Genomic DNA, 17,434 nt, shown 5'->3' with positions numbered 1-17,434 from the left:
TTTTCTTTTACCTTTTAAGGCTTTTGTTGGTGTAGATCATAAATTTGATTAGGGAAACTAAAATGTGTTGTCATTAAAGGTATTCCCCTTGCATGGACGGATTCATATCTTAATAATAGAAAACAGGGGGTCATATCAGCAAGTGATATACTTACCCCCACCCCACCGTTGCCACTCCCATCATGCACTGGTGCTGCTGCTCACAGTGTGGTTTTAGTTACCTGAGACTGCGGTCGTGTGTGTGTTACCTTTGCGTGTGTGTGTGTGTGGGGGGGGGGGGGGGGAGGGGGGGGAGGGGGGGAGGGGAGGAGGGCACACGTATGTCTGTCTATTGTTGACAAAGGCTTTAACGGCCGAAAGCTATAATTGTGATATTCTTTTTGTTGTGCCTAACTGTGACTCAGCATCCCCACTATATGGTGAGTAGCAACTTTCCTTCTCATAATATTATTAATGATACACTTGTCCCACTCTTGTTCTTGGTCTATATAAATAATTTACCTGAGACATTGGAGGAGTCTTCAAAAATTGTAACGTTTGTTGACGACGTGTGTATATTTATAAATGGCTCAAAAACATCCATAGTAAACACATCCTGGAGAATAATGGAACATGCTTACAAGTGGATCACAACCAACTGTAGCTAATGTGAAAAACATTTAAACTACAGAAGCATGCAGTAAGAATATTGTGTAAAGTTGAACAATCAAACATCTTGCAGAAGCCTCTTTGTGGAACAAGGGGTCCTTAATGTTTCATTCATGTATATTTCATATCATTCAGGACATAGTATTTGATTTCTATAAGAAAGACACAAAGAGCACATATAACTCAGAAAACTCATCACAAGAAAACATTAAAATCTTGACACATACGTCAGATGGCTTACGCTATAATCAATTTGAGGTACATCAAAAGCAGCTATCAAGCTTAGTTTATCAGAAATGATCTGGACTTTATATTAAGAAATTATGACAGGGATCCATGCTTGCACTATCTTTTCATCTTATTAAGGAATCCTTACTTTAAAGACACAAAACATAAAGAAATTCGTATTCACACGACAAGTCCTGTATAACCAGTTTCTTTTTCTTCTTTTTCAGCTGGGGAATGCCAACACTGCATTTCATGTCACTAATATACATTTTTTACACTGAAATTGTTTTTAATCTCTTGTGGGTGGGAACAAAACAGTTAAATTAAGGTAGGCTTTTATCAATAGCCTCATATTCCTGTGCCAGCATGTTGTGAAGTCAGATTAATGGCCAGGCTTACTCAGCATGGTAATATGGTTATTAAAAGGTGTTGTACTTGATTCATATCATCCTAGACTAAATTTTTTCCACTAACAGAAGCCAAATAAGCTACCCTGGGTTAGGTGCCACTACATACGTATCACATTCTGACAGACAAATTATACACAAAAACTCAGATAAAATGTTGTCATTCACATTTGATTTATTCTCAGAAGGTCTAACTGTGTACAAATAGCCTCCTCTTATATAAACAGATACTGTTAAAAATATTCTCCATGGGAGACTTTGTGTAAGTCTAGGTACTGTAATTTATTAAAGATTGTTTGATAGCCCATGATTTGTTTTAAACCTATGGTAGAAACAGATGTAAGACTGTAACTAAATAAAACAGTTCTGACACAACTTTACAAATATTCTAAAAATTAAATCAGAAAATAATTTTATAATCTATCATTTACATTCATCTACATATGAAAGAAAATACCATACCTAATGAATATTCTCCAGTACATACAAGTTCATTAATAGCAGTAATCTGAATGCATTTTCAAAATACATGATATCCACAAATAAATAACATAATTGTGTCTTCACATATAGTTTTAAGGTGGATTTACATTTTCCACTTACTGTTTCAGTCATTGTTGATTTTAATACTGAGAAATGTATCACATAAACAAATCTCTCAATGAAGTATTGCCTTTTTGTTCAAGTAACTACTTTGTACATTGCCGCAGGATTCTAACTTAATAACAACTTTATTTCTCAAAATATATTATTTAATTACACAGTGAAAGTACTGTTATTTTACGTATAATGAATGGATTTCACATTATATAATAACTACAGACAACAGAACTTGAGCATACTTTTGCTTTTTAAGAACAAAATATTGCAGCAGTAGTATTTATACAGAGTTATCACAGTTACTGACAATTTTTTACAATATTAAAGTATTCACAGTCATCCCATATAAAATAATGTCCAGGAATTAACTGTGTAAATGATATAAGAAAACTCAAATCATGAAGTATTCAGCTGACAAGCCACTTTGGCATGTGACTAGGAGCCGAACATCACATCTAGAATCTTCATGAACTTCTTCTTGGGGAATTAGTAAGCAGTACCTTGCCTGCTCTTTCCCCCGCACTGTACAGCACAAGTTTTTCAGACTGGTAATTGGTAACCATTTCTTCAATGGAGTCAAAGCTCTGAAAACAAGAGGAAAATCTAAATATATTTAACCTAAGAAAAATTACCCAAAATTCCAATCATAAAGGCTTAAAGCACATGGCTGTCAATTGTGAGAGTGTAGCATTCATTCATGCTACTGAAATCTGTTGATCTTATGGTGAGTCAGGTTTATCTGTGCTGTAGGCCTACATTGTATTTATGAAAATTGACAAAAAGCTGCATCACTGGTTTCTCAACTTTCATGTGCAGTGTAAAGATGAACTATGTTGAATCTCTTTTAAATGCTAACAGGAAAGTAAAGCTGTGAGGATGGGTCATGAGTCGTGCTTGGGTAGCTTGCTCAGCAGAGCACTTGCCCACGAAAGGGAAAGGTCTCGAGTTCGAATCTCAGTCTGGTATACAGTTTTAATCTGCCAGGAAGTTTCATATCAGCACCCAGCCCACTGCAGAGTGAAAACCTTATTCAGGGAACAGAAAAGTAAATTACCAGGAAAAGTTAGCTGCAAAGGAACTAGGGCATCTGTGATCTGATTGAGAGAGTGACACAATCAAATAAGCATCACTACAAGCAAACATTTAACAAGGAAGTGTACAGTTAGCACAAGTGTGCGTGCAGCATAAGAATATCTGATTTTCAGTTCAGAAGTAAATTTGTGAACTAATACATCTGTTAGGGATCTTGTACATTTGTCCCAAAAAATGGAAAAGCATGAAAACACTCATTTCACACAAAAATGCAAAATGGAGAGTTGCTGAAGCTTACACATTATTTATTTGTTGCCCTACACTGTACTTAATTATATACAAAACAACAAAATTCCACAAAAAATTCTTTCATCAGATAAGTTATTCATCTTATTATTATTATTATTATTATCACTGTTGTTATTATTGGCAGTGGCTGTCGATGTATAAACTTGTTGATAAGCATAACTGTTGTGCAGCAGGTGCTATTAATTTCATGCTCTCAATTTATCAGAATCTAAAAATTTATGAACACCCAAAACATATACTCACAAGACGCCACTGATATTAATGCATCAAATGAATTCCCAATTTCTGCGAAACAAAGGCTTTTTATAAAAAAAGAATCTAATATTAAACTACTTTTTGGTCTTCCATGACCAGAAAAATTCCACAAGTTTCCATATTAGTAACATTGCTTTCTCTTGTGCATATTAATGAAGTTTAATTAATGACATTAATAGATGCTAAGTTTGTTTTGTTTGCAAATGACACAAATAATGTGGTGAATAAAAAGGATAATGAAACTTCCTAATAAAAAGGATTGCTACCAAAATTTCCATGGACATAGATAAATGGTCAATTCACTGTCATCAAACTTAAAAATGACAGTCTGCGATACATAACATGCAGGAAATTTCCATACAGCATTAGTGTAAAATGTGAGACATGCAGATAGAGTAGGGTGACAGCATTAAAGTTTTAGTATTATAAAGTTTTAGTATTATGATTTGGCAACAAAAATTGTTGGAAAAATATGCCACAGAACTGATGAACTGTCCAAACAAAATTTTAATTGCAGTGCAGATGATGATGATGATGTATAAATGAAAAAGCTGGCATAATTTATTTACTTTTATTCTACATTGCCTTGTAGCATCATATTCTCTTCAAACCAAGTTATAATTTTTGAGTACAAATGTGTACATTTCAAATCAACAAAAACAATCAATTTTTTAAAATATAATGTAAGTGTATAGATGAAAAATCTACTCACCAAGGGGCAGTTGGAGAGCACTCATATAAGAGGTATTAAAGTTTCCAAGCTTTCAGAGCTGGCTCCTTCTTCTGGCAGAAGAGTTGAAGGGAAAGAAAGAAGGGTGAAGGAAAAGGAAGGTAAGGTTTAGGAAAAGAGGTAGAGTTTGGAAAAGTCACCCAGAATCCTGGGTCAAGGAAGACTTACCAAATCGGATGAGAAGGAAAGACCATCCCTCTGGTAAGTCTCCCCTGACCCAGGGTTCTGGGTGACTTTTTCAAACTCTAGCCCTTTTTCTAAACCTCACCAGTCCTTTCCTTCACTCCTCTTCCTTCCTCCTCAGCCTTCTGTCATAAGAAGGAACACCTGGTTCCAAAAGCTTGCAAACTTTAATACCTTTTATAAGTGTGTTCTCCTGCCACTACTTGGTGAGTAGATTTTTACTGATCCACTTACATCACAACTTATGCTATGAATTATACATGGTGTGAATTCAAGAAAATTCCTAGTTTGTTCAAGTACCTGGATATACTAATTAATTTTTTCAGTATATTTATCCCTCTATGGAACTTTCCAGAAGTAATATATTTGTATTACTATCTCGTACTATGGGTCCACAGCTTTTACACATTTTTTGAACGATGTTATGTTTCTTTAGCTTTTATTGACATTATTTTACTATACAGTTTAGGTGGTTGTGCCTTTTACAAGCATCTACCACCAGGTGTAGAAGTAAGAAACTGGAATTTCCCTATATATTGTGCTAGCCGTCAGTGTAGAGCCCATGAAACTGCATCTGCAGCACCATCTGCTTCCTGCAATAGCTGACGATGAATGTTAACACACAGCAACCCAAGTTCCATTCATCAGTATCTGTTTCAAACCCATAAACATGTCGACTTTTGTGCCTACGAACTACAGTTTGCAGACAGAATTGGTTTTCTTTGTCATTTGAAGAAAACTGCTGCAAAATCGCATCGAATGCTGCTCAAAGCTTTTGGTGAACATGCTGTTGTAAAAACACAGTGCTTAGAGTGGTTCAAAAGTGGTGATTTTGACATGAGAAATGATGATCACGGGAAACCACTGAAGAAGTTTGGAAACAATGAATTGCTGGCCTTATTGGATGAAGATGATACTGAAACTCAACAGGAACACATGGAACAATTGAATGTGATGCAGAAAGCCATTTCTCTTTGGCTGAAAGCTATGGGAAAGGTGTAGAAAATGGGAAAATGGCTTCCACATGAACTGAATGAAAGACAGCAACCAGATCAAAAAACCACTTGTGAAATGCTGCTTGCCAGATACAAAAGAAAGTCGTTTCTACATCAAATAGTGACAGGTGATGAAAACTGAATATATTTTGAGAATCCTAAGCATCACAAATTGTGGGTGAATCCAGGCAAACGTCAACATCCACAGCACAACCAAATTGCTTTGGAAAGAAGACAATGCTCTGTGTTTAGTGGGTTCAGAAGGCTGTCATCTATTATGAGCTGCTAAAACCTGGTGAAACCGTCAACACTGATTGCTAACAACAGCAAATAATCAATTTAAATTGAGCATTATGTAAAAAATGACCAGAATATGCAAAAAGGCAACACACAGTCTTATTGCTCCATGATAATGCCCCATCACACACAGCAAAATGGGTCAGGGAAACAATCGAGGCATTCAGTTGGGAAATACTACAGCATGCAGCTTATTCTCTAGGCTTGGCTCCTTCTGATTATCATCTATTTGCATCACTGGGACACATTCTCAGTGAATAATGGTTCAATTCATACGAAAATTTACGAAAATGGCTCACTGACTGGTTCTCTTCAAAGGAAGAACTGTTTTTCTGGCATGACATTCATAGCCTGCCAGAGATGTGGGAGCAATTTATAAATAGCAATGGATGTTATTTTGGATAAAATATTGTTTATCAGTTTCAAAATACAGACATGTAATTATTGCTATGGGTCCACAGCTTTTACATATTTTTTGAACGATGTTATGTTTCTTTAGCTTTTATTGACATTATTTTACTATACAGTTTAGGTGGTTGTGCCTTTTACAAGCATCTACCACCAGGTGTAGAAGTAAGAAACTGGAATTTCCCTATATATTGTGCTAGCCGTCAGTGTAGAGCCCATGAAACTGCATCTGCAGCACCATCTGCTTCCTGCAATAGCTGACGATGAATGTTAACACACAGCAACCCAAGTGCCATACATCGGTATCTGTTTCAAACCCATAAACATGTCGACTTTTGTGCCTACAAACTACAGTTTGCAGACAGAATTGGTTTTCTGTTGTCATTTGAAGAAAACTGCTGCAAAATCGCATCGAATGCTGCTCAAAGCTTTTGGTGAACATGCTGTTGTGAAAACAGTGTTTTGAGTGGTTCAAAAAATTCAGAAGTGGTGTTTTTGACATGAGAAATGATGATCACAGAAAACCACTGAAGAAGTTTGGAAACAATGGTTTGCTGGCCTTATTGGATGAAGATGATACTGAAACTCAACAGGAACTCGTGGAACAATTGAATGTGATGCAGAAAGCCATTTCTCTTTGGCTGAAAGCTTTGGGAAAGGTGTAGAAAGTGGGAAAATGGCTTCCACATGAACTGAATGAAAGACAGCAACCAGATCAAAAAACCACTTGTGAAATGCTGCTTGCCAGATACAAAAGAAAGTCGTTTCTACATCAAATAGTGACAGGTGATGAAAACTGGATATATTTTGAGAATCCTAAGCATCACAAATTGTGGGTGAATCCAGGCAAACGTCAACATCCACAGCACAACCAAATTGCTTTGGAAAGAAGACAATGCTCTGTGTTTAGTGGGATCAGAAGGCTGTCATCTATTATGAGCTGCTAAAACCTGGTGAAACCCTCAACACTGATTGCTAACAACAGCAAATAATCAATTTAAATTGAGCATTATGTAAAAAATGACCAGAATATGCAAAAAGGCAACACACAGTCTTATTGCTCCATGATAATGCCCCATCACACACAGCAAAATGGGTCAGGGAAACAATCGAGGCATTCAGTTGGGAAATACTACAGCATGCAGCTTATTCTCTAGGCTTGGCTCCTTCTGATTATCATCTATTTGCATCACTGGGACACATTCTCAGTGAACAATGGTTCAATTCATATGAAAATTTACGAAAATGGCTCACTGACTGGTTCTCTTCAAAGCAAGAACTGTTTTTCTGGCATGACATTCATAGCCTGCCAGAGATGGAGAAATTTATAAATAGCAATGGATGATATTTTGGATAAAATATTGTTTATCAGTTTCAAAATACAGACATGTAATTATTGCAACCAAATTCCAGTTTCATACTTCTACACCTGGTACTAGACATAATACAATGTATTGACAACAATGTGATGTCGGATTAACAGTCTGTACAGCCAAGTTTGCAGTTTGCTGACGTGCATACATTCAAAATATTTTTGACTTGCAGGTTGATATTGGGCAAAAATAACAATGTAATTGTTATAACTTCAAGTTGAACAAATATATTTCAAGGAAGACGCAATACATGAAGGTCACAGATCAAGTAAACAGAGTAAGACGTGTGTGCACTTTAACAGTCAAGTCTTAACTGAATCCAAATCTAGCGACCGCTGGCTAGCTGGCCGCTTAGGTGGCACTGCTGCTGCATGGCTGGCAGACAGCGCCGCATGTAGAGGATGCGCGTAACTGCGTGGCGGCACTTTGAAAGGTCGGCAAGTCACAACAGTAATATATACACATGTCAAAGAAGTATTGCTAAATGGTTGCTCTTTGATATGCATGCATATTATGTTGTAATCTCTACCCAATCTGCAGGCCAGGAATCTTCTAATTGTATGAATGTCAACAAACTCCATAAGTGGTTTATGTACTGTTAGTCCCATATTACACTGTTCTTAGTACATTGTAGTATGTTTTGTAGATGCTTGAAAATGGCAAAAATGTTGAAATTGCAAGAGTAAAATTAAAACAGCAACAGCTAAAAGCAACTTGGCATCATTTAATATGTGAGTGTCTTTGATACCAACACCTTAGTACAAAAAATTAATACTAGGAATAAGAACAATCTTCAAAATGAGTAAAAGTCACTGGAATTGGTCCAAAAAGGTCTCCATTATTGAGAAATACATATACTCAATGATCTTCCAGCAGTCAGAAAACATTTTGCTTTCAATAAACTATAGTTTAAGAGAAGATTATGGGATTCATTGATGATAAACACCTTCTACTGCACTGAAAAATTGTATATGCATATCTTATTACATAATCACATAATGTGAGTTCATGCAGATGCTGACTTATGCTTTCCTTCAGTGCAGTAATGTGATCTGTGTAAACAAGCATTATAAAGTATTTTCTTTCGATGACACATGACTACAATAGTTTAAAATAATCTGATGCACTTTAATGGATATATATTTACATATTTGTGATACACAAGTATTTTATATTAATTTATAAACAAATAAATTGGTAAAAGGTTTCTGGTACATTTCACACACTTGTGGGCCATATCACTTACGATCTGTTCACAGACTATTAGCATTTTATTTCTTTTGTAAACCGGTATGATGTATTTTTGTTTTTCCAACATGTTTTACATCCATGTGGATTCTTCACTATGAGTCTGTGAAACTAGAAGTGTACTTCAGTTAATCTTATGTAATCAAAAGTTAAGAGAGAGATGAATGATTGTGCATTAAAGAACGGTATTTATTTCCCTCATGGTATGTTGTCTCAGCACCATAACCATATTTGAAAAAGGGAAAATAGAAAACACATTTGGGTATAGGAAAGTGAGTTTCTCTAAGTTTTTGGAAAGTGTCATAAAAAATACAGTTGTTAACGGCACATTGTCTTCTTCCAACATTACAACACTTATTCATTCATGCACAGCCATAAAATGAGCATATTCTTTATTCAGATATTTGTCCGTTTACTTTACACTCCATACATGTCCCCCTGCCTCCCTCTGGGGTTTATTTATCTTTCCAAAGTCACAAAGTAATATAATCCATAGACATTGTTTCAGATTTCCAGAAGTGTCTTTGCCCACATAACATTCCCATGCAGTGAAGTGAAGCCTTCAGTGAGTGAGTTTGAGAAACTGCCATGAACCATACAGCTAGAAGAGGGTTTCTTATAGTAGATTTAAAGGTAACTGTTTGCAAATGCAAAAATTTAGTTAAATTTCTCAGTACTTTTAGTGTGAGCTATGTAGAAACAAGAAAGATAAGTCAACTTTTATTGAAGAAGACACAATGAAAATGGCAGTCTCACCTATATACTTCATCACTGAAACAAGCAAAATACTGAAATTCTATTCATATTCCTTCAGTATACAAAAGTACAGAAAGTGGCTTATTTTCCCACCAGCAGCAGGATGAGAGACAATTACAAAAGCTATCAGATCACTAACTTTTGGAAAACCATGGTTAAATCTACTGACAAACAAAAGAGAAAAGAGCTGGTGCAACATGACTTGATATGGATTACGCTGAAATATTATCTAGAATGTAGGGGCAATGGATACACAGCATTGCTATACAACAAAGAGATCAACAAATGACAGTCACATTATTCCATGATAAGCAATACATGTACCCCTTGCAAACTTCTGTTGAGTGATACATGTTGCAGCAGAAAAGAAAAGCATAACTTTTTTACATGATTATATACACAACTCCCCCCATGAACCATGGACCTTGCCGTTGGTTGGGAGGCTTGCGTGCCTCAGCGATACAGATAGCGTAACCGTAGGTGCAACCACAATGGAGGGGTATCTGTTGAGAGGCCTGACAAACGTGTGGTTCCTGAAGAGGGGCAGCAGCCTTTTTAGTAGCTGCAGGGGCAACAGTCTGGATGATTGACTGATCTGGCCTAGTATCATAACCAAAACGGCCTTGCTGTGCTGGTACTGCGAACAGCTGAAAGCAAGGGGAAACTACAGCCATAATTTTTCCTGAGGGCTTGCAGCTTTACTGTATGGTTAAATGATGATGGCGTCCTCTAGGGTAAAATATTCCGGAGGTAAAATAGGCGGGAACTACTCAGGAGGACGTCATTATCAGGAGAAAGAAAACTGGCATTCTACAGATCAGAGCGTGGAATGTCAGATCCCTTAATGGGGCAGGTAGGTTAGAAAATTTAAAAAGGGAAATGGATAGGTTAAAGTTAAAGTAGGAAAAGGGAGAGAAGGAAACGTAGTAGGTGAATATGGATTGTGGGGAAGAAATGAAAGAGGAAGCCACCTGGTAGAATTTTGCACAGAGCACAACTTAATCATAGCTAACACTTGGTTCAAGAATCATAAAAGAAGGTTGTATACATGGAAGAAGCCTGCAGATACTGACAGGTTTCAGGTAGATTATATAATGCTAAGACAGAAATTTAGGAACCAGGTTTTAAATTGTAAGGTATTTCCAGGGGCAGATGTGGACTCTGACCACAGTCTATTGGTTATGAACTGTAGATTAAAACTGAAGAAACTGCAAAAAGGTGGGAATTTAAGGAGATGGGACCTGGATAAACTGAAAGTACCAGAGGTTGTACAGAGTTTCAAGGAGAGCACAAGGGAACAATTGACAGGAATGGGGGAAAGAAATACAGTAGAAGAAGAATGGGTAGCTTTGAGGGATGAAGTAGTGAAGGCAGCGGAGGATAAAGTAGGTAAAAAGACAAGGGCTGCTAGAAATCCTTGGGTAACAGAAGAAATATTGAACTTAATTGATGAAAGGAGAAAATATAAAAATGCAGTAAATGAAACAGGCAAAAAGGAATACAAACGTCTCAAAAATGAGATCGACAGGAAGTGCAAAATGGCTAAGCAGGGATGGCTAGAGGGCAAATGTAAGGATGTAGAGGCTTGTCTCACCAGGGGTAAGATAGATACTGCCTACAGGAAGATTAAAGAGACATTTGGAGAAAAGAGAACCACTTGCATGAATATCAAGAGCTCAGATGGAAATCCAGTTCTAAGCATAGAAGGGAAAGCAGAAAGGTGGAAGGAGTATATAGAGGGTCTATACAAGGGCGATGTACTTGAGGACAATATTATGGAAATGGAAGAGGATGTAGATGAAGATGAAATGGGAGATATGATACTGCATGAAGAGTTTGACAGAGCACTGAAAGACCTGAGTTGAAACAAGGCCCCGGAAGTAGACAACATTCCATTAGAACTACTGACAGCCTTGGGAGAGCCAGTCCTGACAAAACTCTACCATCTGGTGAGCAAGACAGGCGAAATACCCTTAGACTTCAGGAACAATATAATAATTCCAATCCCAAAGAAAGCAGGTGTTGACAGATGTGAAAATTACTGAACTTTCAGTTTAATAAGTCACAGCTGCAAAATACTAACACGAATTCTTTACAGACGAATGGAAAAACTAGTAGAAGCCAACCTCGGGGAAGATCAGTTTGGATTCCATAGATATATTGGAACACGTGAGGCAATACTGCCCCTACAACTTATCTTATGAGAAAGATTAAGGACAGGCAAACCTACGTTTCTAGCATTTGTAGACTTAGAGAAAGCTTTTGACAATGTTGACTGGAATACTCTCTTCCAAACTCTGAAGGTGGCAGGGGTAAAATACAGGGAGTGAATGGCTATTTACAATTTGTACAGAAACCAGATGGGAGTTATAAGAGTCGAGGGACACGAAAGGGAAGCAGTGGTTGGGAAGGGAGTGAGAAAGGGTTGTAGCCTCTCCCCGATGTTATTCAATCTGTATATTGAGCAAGCAGTGAAGGAAACAAAAGAAAAATTTGGAGTAGGTATCAAAATCCATGGAGAAGAAATAAAAACTTTGAGGTTCGCCGATGACATTGTAATTCTGTCAGAGACAGCAAAGGACTTGGAAGAGCAGTTGAACGGAATGGATAGTGTCTTGAAAGGAGGATATAAGATGAACATCAACAAAAGTGAAACGAGGATAATGGAATGTAGTCGAATTAAGTTGGGTGATGCTGAGGGAATTAGATTCGGAAATGAAACACTTAAAGTAGCAAAGGAGTTTTGCTATTTGGGGAGCAAAATAACTGATGATGGTTGAAGTAAAGAGGATATAAAATGTAGACTGGCAATGGCAAGGAAAGCGTTTCTGAAGAAGAGAAATTTGTTAACATAGAGTATAGAATTAAGTGTCAGGAAGTCGTTTCTGAAAGTATTTGTATGGAGTGTAGCCAAGTATGGAAGTGAAACATGGATGATAAATAGTTTGGACAAGAAGAGAATAGAAGTTTTTGAAATGTGGTGCTACAGAAGAATGCTGAAGATTAGATGGGTAGATCACATAACTAATGAGGAGGTATTGAATAGGATTGGGGAGAAGAGAAATTTGTGGCACAACTTGACTAGAAGAAGGGATCGGTTGGTAGGACATGTTCTGAGGCATCAAGGGATCACCAATTTAGTATTGGAGGGCAGTATGGAGGGTAAAAATCGTAGAGGGAGACCAAGAGATGAATACACTAAGCAGATTCAGAAGGATGTAGGTTGCAGTAGTTACTGGGAGATGAAGAAGCTTGCACAGGATAGAGTAGCATGGAGAGCTGCATAAAAACAGTCTCAGGACTGAAGACCACAACAACAACAACAACAACAACATACACACAACTTTCCTTCATCTGAATCCTGTATCCACATAGTTTCAAATCAGGTGGCTGAGAGGACCAATCAGTGTTACATTGTAAAAGTATCAGAGAATTGGGAAGCAGTTTTCTAAAGCAATGGGAGTACAAGGCTGATCTTCCCACCATGAGGAAATCTGAGATGATCATTAGAAATTTAACCTATTTCTTCTCCATAAACAGGCAGTGATTCTAATCACTAACTACCGAAGCAGTGTCATTAGATGATAAAATAGGTGATGCAACTGATATTAAGATGTTCTCAATGCTTTAAGAGTCACTCAAGCTAGAGTACACAAAACACACACACACACTCTGTGCCAGCTGGATGCACAATGCAAAGAGTGCAGTTCAGCATGTGGAATAGGTTGATGTGAGGTTAAGTTGGCTGGGAGGGTCAGAGGGAGAGAGAGTGGCAGGAGGCAGGAAGGTGGTTGGGGGTTAGTAGTTAGCAGCTTGGAGGGAGACAGGCTAAGATCAGTGTCCAATGATTCAACACTGAATGAAATTAAGTTCAATGAGAAGCTCAGATAGGCAGGTACTACAGAATTTAAAATATCACAAGATTCTCAAAAAGTACAGTGAAAAATAATGGTAGTATATTGCATCAGAATATCAGGAAATTAAAAAACAAAGCAGATGAACTTCTTGTATGTTTAGAAGACTGAGGGTGGAATACATCCATTATGCCTGTCTGAACATCGTATAGTCACAGATATGGAAAAGGTAAATGTAGTAGGATATAAGCTGTCAGCACATCTAGGTAGAGACAGTATGGAGAGAGGAAGAGTTGCCATATACATTAAAATTTATGGTAGTGCCATATATGTTAAAATTTATCATAGTGTGAAAAATTTAGAAACTAAAAATTTTTGTGTTTTGGGGAAGGAGACCAGACAGTGAGTTCATCGGTCTCATCGGATTAGGGAAGGAGGGGGAAGGAAGTCGGCCATGCCCTTTGAAAGGGACCATCCCAGCATTTGCCTGGAGCAATTTAGGGAAATCATGGAAAACCTAAATCAGGATGGCCGCACGCGGGATTGAACCGTCGTCCTCCCGAATGCGAGTCCAGTGTCTAACCACTGCGCCACCTCGCTCGGTTAGTAGCACGTGCATGTGAGCTTTAACTAAATAATGGTACTTCAATATTTGTAGCTGTGTATAGATCCCCACTGGGAAATGTTCAGTTATTTTTGTAGAACATAGATTCTCTGTTGTGCTGTCTGTCAGACTGAGGGACAGACGTTGTTGTTTGTGGTGATTTCAATGCAGATTTTCTGAAAGAGTCCAACAGAAAGCTTGAATTTGAAGTATTACTTGGTTCTTTCAATTTGACATCAGTTACTGATTTTTCTACTTGGGTGGTACAGGAAACTAGGACACTGATAGATAACGTTTCTATAGACCATGATAAATTTAATGAAATAAAAACTTTTCCTGAAAAGAATGGTCTGTCTGACCTTGATGCACAGCTAGTTACAGTATATGACATATACCTCTGTACAATAATGCAAAAGAGCTCTCAACAATAGGGCATTCAATTAACAATTTAAAAACTGCAAATTTTAGGGAAAGCTTGCAACACTTAGACTGGGATCACGTGTACAGAGAACCTGATGTTAATTTCATAATACCTTTGTGAGTATATTTGAAAACAGTTTCCCTTAGAAAACAGTGCAACACAATTGTAAGAAACCATGTGTAAAGCCAAGGCTTACTAAAGGGATAGAAATATCTTGTAAACAGAAAAGGGAAATGTGTCTCACAACCAGAAGAAGTAATGATCCAGAAACAGTGAAACATTATAAAATCTATTGCACTGTGTTAAGAAAAATAATTTAAAAGTAGAAAAGTATGTACATTATTCTGATATTAGTACCTCTATAATAAAATTAAATCAATTTGGGATGTTGTTAAAAGGGAAACAGAGGGCACGGGAAGACTGTATTTCTATCAAACTCAATGAAAAGTTTATTAACAAAAAGTCAGAAGTAGAAAATATGTTTAACAATCATTTTCAAGTGTTGTAGCAACATGGATCCAGCTATTCATTAGAAGACACCAGGCTTTATATGGAAGAAGCAATACCTATGCAACTTGATAAAACTGCAATCCAATCCACCTTTCCTACTGAAATTAGGAAGCTAATAAATTCATTCAAAAGTAAAAGCTTGCACGGAACTGATGGCATTTCAAAAGAGTGCTACAAGCTTGTTCGCATCAGATAAGTAGGATTCTCAGCCACATATGTAGTAGCTCACTGAACCAGGGCATTTTTACAGATTGACTGAATTATGCTAGCACTGAACCATTGCATAAAATGGAGATAGGTCTGATGCAACAACTATCAACCAATCTCATTTCTGACAGCTTTATCTAAAATTCTTGAAAAAGTTATGTATTCAAGATTAGCTTCACATATTTGTAAACATGAATCATTAACAAAATGTCACTTTGCTTCTCAGAAAGTCTTTTCTACAGAAGATGTTATTTATGCTTTCGCTGATCAAATATTAAATGCTCTGAATAACCTAACATTACCCATTGGGATATTTTGTGATCTCTCAAAGGCTTTTGACTGTATGACTCATGAAATTCTTCTAGATAAGTGTAAGTATTGCAATACGAGTAGGACAGTGCACCATATTTTAATTCATATTTAACTGGAAGAATGCAGAAGGTTGAAATTAACAGTAAAGACAGCATGCAAAAATCAGCAGAGTCCTCTAACTGGGGAGGTATCAAGAATGGTGTCCCATGGGATTAAGACTTTTGGTCCCCTGTTGTTCTCAATATATATTAATAGCTTGCCACTCTGTATCCATGAAGATGCAACGTTAGTTCCATTTTCTTATGGTAAAAGTATAGTAACCACACCTAACAAACAAGAATTAGCTGAGGAAATTGTAAATAACATCTTTCAGAAAATTAAGTGGTTCTCTGTGAATGGACTCTCACTAAATTTTAAGAAAATTCACTATATACAATTCCTTACAATAAATGGCATAACACCATTGATAAATATAGACTTTAAACAGAAGTCTGTTGCTAAGGGAGAATATTCCAAATTTCTGGGTGTGTGCATTGACGAGAATTTGAACTGCAAGAAACACATTGATCAAATGCTGAAATAGTTAGGTTCAACTACTTATGCTGTTAGAGTTATTGCAAATTTTGGTGATACACATATCAGTAAATTAGCCTATTATGCCTATTTTCATTCACTGCTTTCACATGGCATCATATTTTGGGGCAATTCATCATTAAGATAAAAAGTATTCACTGCACAAAAGAGTGTAATCAGAATGATAGATGGAGCTCACCCAAGATCACCTTGCAGACGTTTATTTAAGGAACATGGGATATTCGTAGTACCTTTGCAATACAGATATTCACTTATGAAATTTTTTATTAATAACTCATTCCAATTCAAAGACAATAGCAAACTGCATAGTTACAAAACTAGAAGAATGAATGATCTTCACTATTCTGGGATAAATCTGACTTTGGCATGGAAAGGGGCGAATTGTGCTGACACAAAAATCTTTGATCATTTGCCAAATAGCATTAATAGTCTAACTGATAACATTTAGAAAAAAATCAAAAGAACTTCTGAATGACAGTTCCATCTACTCAATAGATGAATTTTTAGTTATGAAGTAGAAACTGAAAAAAAAAAGAGGGAGAGCTATATATATGTATATAATTGTCTTGTGTGTTGAAAACTTGTGTTATACTGACATGTTCCACATCATTAGAAAATATTGTATTCATGATCTATGGAACAAGTATTAATCTAAAGTAATTTAATGTAAAAATCAGTTTGCAGGTTATGACTGCAGGAGGGAGGGATGGTATGTGCACAGACTAGATGTGTGACGCACAGGTGTCAGACCAAGTAGGAGCCGTGCACTATGAAGATGACGTGGAGAGGAGAATTAGGAGACAGTATGACAACCTGAATTTACATTTATGAAGTGTTATTTGTGAAAAATAGAATAGTGGGCATTTTCCTTGGAGTTCTGAAACACATGGCAGTGGAAAGAAAAAGAACAAACAAAGCTGATAGTCCATTAAGGAGTGCCTGTCAAAATTTTCAACCTGATTAAAGCTCTAGGACTGACATATAGCTTCTCCACTTTAATGTTGCAAACAGTTGAAAATTACTGGATTACTGGTGCCAAAATGTCTCTCTCTTGCTCAGGCTCAATTCTGTGTGACTTTGTGTAGCTCACTAATGCTAATAACATGCAAAAAATGGCACACTTTTCTAATTAAAAGGATCCCCTAAAAACATATATCAACTGTGTGTCCAGACCCTCGACAGATCTGTATGAAGTTGATACAAATGCAAAAGTGTGCAAAGTTGCTGGAAAGCATTTTGACACATGATGAAATGTACAGCTTGTTGCAAAACTTCCCCAATGACCATTATAAATTGTAAAAGCTGTACTTGAGTGGAAAAAACAGCTATCCCCAACTAGTTTGATAGACAACTCACTAGATCTTTCTTGTCTTGGTACAATATAGTTTGTTTTGTGTAATTTCCTAATTTAACAAATTAAGAACAACACATTAACCTAAAGTTTCTTGTAGAGAAAAGTGTAG

The 17,434-nt window shown here is 36.8% G+C and overlaps 1 protein-coding gene across 1 annotated transcript in view; it reads right to left on the bottom strand.

The window, feature by feature from the left end:
- Positions 1-887: 887 nt before the first annotated feature.
- The window catches only part of LOC124789733, a 451,761-nt gene continuing 435,214 nt past the window's right edge, over positions 888-17,434 (bottom strand). The window contains exon 20 of the mRNA XM_047257185.1: positions 888-2,467. Coding sequence (XP_047113141.1) covers positions 2,348-2,467 — 120 coding nt within the window. The 3' untranslated portion in view covers positions 888-2,347. The remainder of the gene's footprint in view (positions 2,468-17,434) is intronic.

This window comes from Schistocerca piceifrons, chromosome 3, assembly GCF_021461385.2.
Source record: "Schistocerca piceifrons isolate TAMUIC-IGC-003096 chromosome 3, iqSchPice1.1, whole genome shotgun sequence".
Lineage (NCBI taxonomy): Eukaryota > Metazoa > Arthropoda > Insecta > Orthoptera > Acrididae > Schistocerca > Schistocerca piceifrons.
The sequence above is the reverse complement of the archived record's forward strand: the minus strand, read 5'-3'. Positions and strand labels throughout refer to the sequence as shown.